General features: G+C 41.1%; 1 protein-coding gene across 2 annotated transcripts; it reads right to left on the bottom strand.

Annotated features, from left to right (window-relative positions):
• Positions 1 to 1,206: 1,206 nt before the first annotated feature.
• naa50 (N-alpha-acetyltransferase 50, NatE catalytic subunit) lies at positions 1,207 to 7,132 on the bottom strand. 2 transcript variants are annotated; one of them, XM_058376841.1, is made up of 5 exons: positions 6,957 to 7,132; positions 4,492 to 4,625; positions 4,041 to 4,160; positions 3,778 to 3,844; positions 1,207 to 3,040 (listed from the first exon to the last, which is right to left on the bottom strand). In XM_058376841.1, exons 1-5 carry the CDS (start codon positions 6,962 to 6,964, stop codon positions 2,863 to 2,865), a joined length of 507 nt encoding a protein of 168 aa, XP_058232824.1. In that variant the 5' UTR covers positions 6,965 to 7,132; the 3' UTR covers positions 1,207 to 2,862. The 2 variants fall into 2 exon arrangements, with proteins under 2 accessions (XP_058232824.1, XP_058232823.1); XM_058376840.1 differs by having other exon boundaries at positions 4,492 to 4,628; positions 6,957 to 7,131.
• Positions 7,133 to 7,436: the final 304 nt, after the last annotated feature.

Here is a 7,436-nt window from a genome sequence, read left to right as displayed (position 1 = left end):
CTTTCTCATTAAAATCGCGTGTAAAGGTAAAACCTTGTACCTTTTCATTTCCACTTGATGTATGTTAATGTGATAGTAATTAATAACTTTGTGGTAATAATAATAATAATAAAAATATTTAATGAATATTGCTCGGTGGGGTGGATTAAAACATCAGTCATTTACATCAAAGGAACCGATATTGACCAATAACGAGCAAGAACAAAGCAAGGGGCGTGGCATTTCAACGTGTTCGTTCTCTTTTCTACTTAATGATATTAACTACTATGAGGCTATAGAATCGTAATGAACGCTTGTATTAAACTTAAAATATAGATTATATAAAGGAAAAACTGTCTAATTATGAAGAGTGGATTTGTATTAATCCCCATAATAAATTAAATGCAAACAAGGGTGGGAGATCTATCATGACGTGAAGAGGACACACCACGTGCGTTTAAACAAATACACCGATCAGCCATAACCTTCCAAATATTGTCTTGGTCCCACTTTTGCTGCCCTCACCCATTGAGGCATGGACTCCACTAGATCCCCGCAGGTGTTCTGTGGTATCTGGCACCAAGATGTTAGCAACAGATCCAAGGGTCACACTTTACAACTTACAGGACTTAAAGGATACTTTTGATAGATACTGACCACTGCAGACCTGGAACACCCCACTAGAGCTGCAGTTTTGGATATGCTCTGATCCAGTGGTCTAGCCATCACAATCTGGCCCTTCATCAAACTCACTCAAATCCTTACACTTGCACATTTTTCCTGCTTCTATCACATCAACTTTGAGGACAAAATGTTCACTTGCTGCCTAATATATCCCACCCACTAACAGGTGCCATGATGTGGAGATCATCAGTCGTATTCACTTCACCTGTCACTGCTCAGAATGTTATGCCTGATCGGTGTGTATACTCCTATAATAAATTACCCTGACTATTCTTTTATACTGTCTACAAAAATACATTTACACTGAAAAGGAGGACAGAAATTATTGTTAGAATATCAGTTTCACAATTGCAAAGTAATACACATTAACATCAACTCAAATGACCATTATTCAAAAACATTAAAAGGAAATGCTCCTCATGATCCCTCAGATAAAGTATGACATCATTAATCATAATATTGAAAATGTATCGTCAGATGATCCAACACTAATCCACACATCTTTGTATTTTGTGCAACATGATAAAAGCATGTCCTGGCAAATAATGCAAATAGTATTTTATTTAGAGGTTTTTAAAAGTTTTACAATATAGAGCTCCAGAAAAGACAAAAATTTTCCAAAGAAAGAAAGAAAACATGCTTGTACTACAATGGAAAGGGCACATCCCTCTTGGCATGCAGTGTCAAGGCTTCCCCTGGGGTCTGGCCTGCAAATCCAAGTTCAGCATAAGGAACCTCTATAACCGAACCACGCCAATCCCACAGTGCATTAAAAAACAGATGGTTTTTTTTGGTCAGTGAACATCACTGAAATGATAGCAACATGTTGTGGGTAGGTTTATAGCTGCCAGTGTGCCGAAGAGGAGACTGCTGAAAATAATCAATCAATCAACACTTACAAATATCATGAAATGTAATTTGTGTGTTGTCACATGGAGGAAAAATCCAAGAAGAAATGAGAACTCTTGCGGTTTTCTTTTGCAGAATCCCAATACTTTAACAATCACATGGACTACTGAATTAACCATGTAAATGCTTACATTCTCTGTGACTTCACATCAATGCGGTTTGTTAAATCAACAAATAAGTGTACTTCACGCTGTCGTAGTCGTTTTCCCACAATCTGAAATCAGTTTGTTCTTGGGGGAAAAAAGGATCTCAAAATAAGTTAAAATCAATTTCTTGCACGTGGAATGTGAGTGTGTAGAAAAAGGCACGTGCTACGTTAAAAGTGTCTCATATTCTGGGGTAACTGTACCAACAGCACACCTCCTCTCCATAACTGGCACTTACAGTCTTTTCTCCAATCTGAAGCACCAACAGCACCCCAGGAAAAGCCATGAACCAACCAGCAATTATGCAAAACAAACAAACAAACAAAATTGAGGGGACTTTAAATAATGGGCAGAGAAGCAAAGACATTCAGAAACGGGAGTGGAGTTTACTCCTACACTCCCACACCCGATCTCTCACTCTCAAACCGTTTGACCATGTTCGCGCCGGCTCGAGGGGGCGAGATGATCCCGTGCGAGGCAGATCGGAGAGACTCGCACAGCAAAGACACACCACATCACGTGCAATACTCCTCCCCTGCATTCTGCCTGTAAAATCGAACACATCTGCGTCCCTGGGCTCAGGTGGCGAGGTGATGCGAGGTCCGGAGGTCACCGAGGCGATCTGTAAGTGTGGCGTCCAATGCTGCCAGGCAGGACCACCTCTCGCCAAAAAAAAAAAAAAAAAAAAAAAACACAACAGTCCTATTTTTAAAAGGTCTATCGCCTTGTTCAAACAACAACGTCGTGTCCCCTTTGCCATTAACGATTTAAAACAAAATGCAAACGATATGCTTACATAGTTAACCTTCACCGTGTCTACTCTGGAACAAGTAAGCAGCTTTTTGGAGCACTTATGTATTCTGCCTGAAGAAGAAGGAAAAAAAAACCCTCGTGTCTAATTTCAACTCTCTAAATGAGGAAAGAAAAAAAAAATGCAAAGAAAATGCAAACTGATGGGGACTGAGTTTTGTTTTTTTGTTTTGTTTTTTTGAAAAATAAAAATTCAGCAATTTGTCATGGACTCGTTTTTCTCTTTAAACTGCCCTCCGAAAAAAGTGGTGTATCTACAGGCCCTGGGGCATCGGTCACAGTTCCACTTGGTGAATACGGCCCGAGATCCATCTCTCCCAGCGTGCTCCAGCTCCTACTCAGCCTTCTGCAGGTCTCCTGCCGGGGGCTCACACGGGCTCCGCAGGCTCTTCTGGAGAACGTGGGCATCTGCCGGCTCTATCCTCTTGTAATAGTTCTTTTTCGTTTCGATGATCTCAAAACCGAACTTCTGGTAGAAGTCAATTGCAGACTCATTGCTGATCTGCACGTGACTGAGGAAGAAAGAAGGAAAAAATACTGTAAATACGCTGTATACAGGATGCATCACTCACTGTAGTCTTCAAACTACATCCACAGCATTGAGTGATAACGTTTATTTTGTATGCGAGTGATTGACACAATAAGAAAGGTTACGATGATGTGCTTCTCACAGTGTCGCTTCCTTCCAGGTTCTCCACCAGCGCAAATAAAGTTTAGGTTCTCTCCAAAAATGATCAAATTGTCTGTGTGGGACGATTTGGATGCCTGAAAGATCTCACTTTGATGGAAAATATCAACCATAACAGGAAGGCTAATAACTGGATATTACACCTGTACCTGTTGCTCATGTCAGAGCTCATTAAATCATTAACTCCTCATCATCATTATTATTACTCAGCATTACTATTACTTATATATTACTCAGTAGACTGGTTTTATACAGTAAGGTCCAAAATCTGGAACTTTTGGGAAAATCTGGGAATTGTTTCCATTTACTACTAGAAACAAAGAGAATGGTTCATTTTGAATTTGGAATATTTTCAATGTAAGCAAACTTGTGCTACTGATAATCCTAAAGCCTTTGTACAAAAGGTCGCATTTCGTGTCTAGATCTAATATGATAACTAGGTTTTAAACAAACTTCATTAGGCCACGCCCACACGAGTGCACATGGTCACAAAGAAAGGAATAACGTGACAGCAGACGCAGTCACGTGAAAACGATGTGATTGTTTCCTGTAATAACTTACAGGTAAATGTTGTCAAACGTGCCATCCTTCTCACAGATGTTCAACACGTGGTTCAGCATCTTTGTTCCTTTGAATAAACGAGACAGAATTATAAACACAACACTCACATTTTTCCTTCAAACGGCACCTCATGAATTGTGTTGCACTAAAAACAAGGTGATTAAAAAAGAAATCTGCTTTTCTGAGATTACATAACAGATCTTCCTATGGCTCGGAGCTGTTAAACTTGGGTCCTGTCCTGAATTTATGTGGAAAAGCTGTACCTATGCCCAGTCTGCGGTAGGGTGCGAGGCAGCCAAGTGTCATGATGTACAATCTCTTCTGGTTCTGGGAGTGATCCACTCGACAGCACACGGCTCCCACGGCGATGTCGTTGAAATATGCTGCAAAACACTAGAAGCGTGACTGACGGTACGTCTGATCCAAAAACGACTGTGAGAGAAATAAAAGACTGTGGTGTGCAGTTAAAGGAAAATAATCAGCGATTGGATGGTGTGAAGAAAAATAGCATCACTGTCTCAAAGTTGATCATGTTTCCCATAACATCAAGTGCCAAAGATTACAACTTTTAATTTATTAATAAATTACTTTTTTTAAACTGTTCAAATTGTCAAACTTTTTGTCTGTAACAATCCCACTTCAACTACATAAGTAATGAACACAGACTCGTTTGAAACATCTAAACGTCTCTGACGCGTTATCTTGTGCCCTTACCTAGCTTAGCGAGCTCTCCTACTTCCAGCACATCTTTGTAGAACTTGTCGTTGTAACTGACGGGGAAGATGACTTGGTTGAGACGCTTCAGCTGTTTAATGTTGTGGGGGGTGACGTCCCCCAGCTCGATCCGGCTACTGGAACAAAAGCAGAATGCTCAACGGGGTTGTTTTCTTGTGATTGAAGAACATTATTGAAAACAAAACTTCAACAAGAACTGAGGCAGATATACTATACTGCCAAAAGTTTTGGGACACCCCTCCAGATCATTGAATTCAGGTGTCGTTTTTCAGGGTTTGGACTCAGCCCCTTAGTTCCAGTGAAAAGGTGGGACAACTCCGTATTACATTCAGGTGCATATAAAGGCAAGCGTCCCAGTTTTAACCTGGCTCGCAGTCTCCATTCTAATTCATCCCAAAAGGTGTTCTATCGGGTTGAGGACTCTGTGCAGGCCAGTCAAGTTCATCCACACCAAACTCGACCATCCATGTCTTTATGGACCTTGCTTTGGTCACTGGTGTGCAGTCATGTTGGAACAGGAAGGGGTCATCCCCAAACTGTTCCCACAAAGTTGGAAGCATGAAATTGTCCAAAATGTCTTAGCAAGTCCCAAAACTTTTGGCAATATAGTGTATTAACACCAACTCTCACAGACACAGTATTTAAATTTGATTAATAGGTGGATTGTCCGTAAAAAAGCAAAACAAAAAAAAAAAACCTAAGCATTGCTTCAGCATCGCCATGAGGTTTATTTGTTGCCTTCACTTGACACCAGTTGGGGAATGACAGCAGTATTTATAGGGTGACTGCATGCTAAAACGACACAGCTGCACTTTTAGGTCACTGCTACAGCTGGGGATCAGATAGGAGAGGGTATGGACTAAGGAGAGGGTAATGGGAAAGCAACAAGTTCTCTCCCTCTATTTCTTTCTTTCAAACCCTGACAAGCTAATCCTTCTGTGATAAACCGGTGTGTGCAGCACTTCACAACACACTAAGAGCCGTCAAGTAAAATCCAAGATCAACCAGTCAGATGGAGCTCCTGCTACCTACAGAGATGATCCATAGCTTCAACTATCTTTAAGCAAGGCAGAACCAGCAGATACTTGTCTTTCCTTCCTGAAGCTGGTTTAACACTCAGTGTTGTTCGTTTAAGACCGTTACTAATCACGCTATCTGAGATCCTAATATCCTCCCTGAATTCTGAACAGCAGCTTGTGTTCTCCATATCAGATTCTACATATGCTGAAAATCCTCTAAGGAAAGAACACTATCGCTTTTTTGTTTATGTCGTTGATGTGAGTTCTGTGCCGTCGTCCTGTTGGTGGCTTTCAGATGACCGTCAGAGCAGCACCACCAACAGGAGGACGTAAAAAACGGCCGTGAATATGGTCAATCGCGGGGCAATCGACGGAGAATCTCTGTCGTATAATCTGACAGAAAGAACAAAAGTCTGCTGTTGAGTTCAGTCACAGTGTTAGTGGGATCAGCTCAGATGATACGGCAAGCAAAAGTATTAAAAGTTCAGAGTAACTGAACAATGTAGAAAAGCAGCTCTAATTAGTTGTCCCATTCTGGCTGGATCAAATTTGCATAAACATTGAATAACAAATGAGCTCTAGGGGTAACAGCCAATCAGAACAGAAAAGTATATTTGATTATATTTGACGCTGAAATTCAGACACGCCCATTTCCACTTTGCGTTTACATTAGAAACAGGTTTTCAGAACTGAAACCTAATCAAATATCCTTCTTATTGAACAGCTCCTAAAATGTCTTGTCTCACATCTACAGATGTCTCACTGTCAGGGATTTTAAGAAGCACATGCCTCATAGACTAATGTTCATTTAATTTGCTAACTATCCAGTAACTCATTTAAACCACACTTCTTTCTAGCATCACTGACCGAATAATCAGGGCTTAGCGTTAGCTTTATGGCTAGCTATACCCTAGCTAGGTTAGCTAGGTTATTATGTGCATGATGTGCTAGCTGTTTTCTTGTGACCTGCTCATTATTGATAATAAACACACTTAACACCTCTGTGAAGTCTAAAATCACTGCTGAACAACTGCCATGGTTAGGAAATGTGCCATGCTAACCATGCTAGCTGCTAGCTTTCCATAGTCTGACTCAACATTTTTTCCACATTTACTTTCGACCCTATAAGCTAAGCTAATTTTAATCCTTTATGACCTCCGACTTAAACTTAGCATCCAAGTGCTTTATTTACGTGACGTAAAGAGATCGGTGTTAAGGCTAGCAGCACGTGCAGTTTTTAACCTAATCTGTAGTTAGCGGTCTTGGCTTGGCAAATTCTTTCGCAGGTAAGTTAGCGTTAGCATTAGCATCAGTGTTAGCACCACTAGCAACTCCCCCGCCCTCCCCTGCCGAAAAAAGAGACGAAAGAGGAAAACTTTTTTTGTGACGGCTTAAAGGTGGATAAATCCACACGCCCTTACTCACCCTTTCATCTTTATCTCAACTTATTTGTGGTTTAAAAATCACCGAGGTCGTCGTAATGTTGCCCCAATACAAAAGAAAAGAGAAAATTGTGCTAACTTTGGGCTACGAGCAACTCTCGGTGCTGTTCCCTCCACATGTATGTTGCTAACAGACTAGCAGCAAATGCTGCTGCTGTCAATTCGCTCACCAGTGTCTTTTTCCCACACCCATTTTCTGGTAGACTCCGCCTGCTCTAAAACGATTGGCTGGATGCGACTGGCCTCCTGAGCTACTATTGGCTAAACACTGAATACTCCTTGTGGTATGACTTACTAACCAATCCGCGTAACAGAGGCGGGGTTTAATGAAAACGGTTAGGAGAAATAACGCAGCTCCGAGAGGAACAGCAACAACCAGCAAAGACGGAGTATGGTCACAGGAAGTGACGCCAATTGCTTTTCGCTAACAAATAAAGAGTCTCTACCGTCTTTCCGTCCTTTA

This window comes from Hemibagrus wyckioides, linkage group LG23, assembly GCF_019097595.1.
Source record: "Hemibagrus wyckioides isolate EC202008001 linkage group LG23, SWU_Hwy_1.0, whole genome shotgun sequence".
Lineage (NCBI taxonomy): Eukaryota > Metazoa > Chordata > Actinopteri > Siluriformes > Bagridae > Hemibagrus > Hemibagrus wyckioides.
This window is presented reverse-complemented; position numbering and strand designations above follow the sequence as displayed.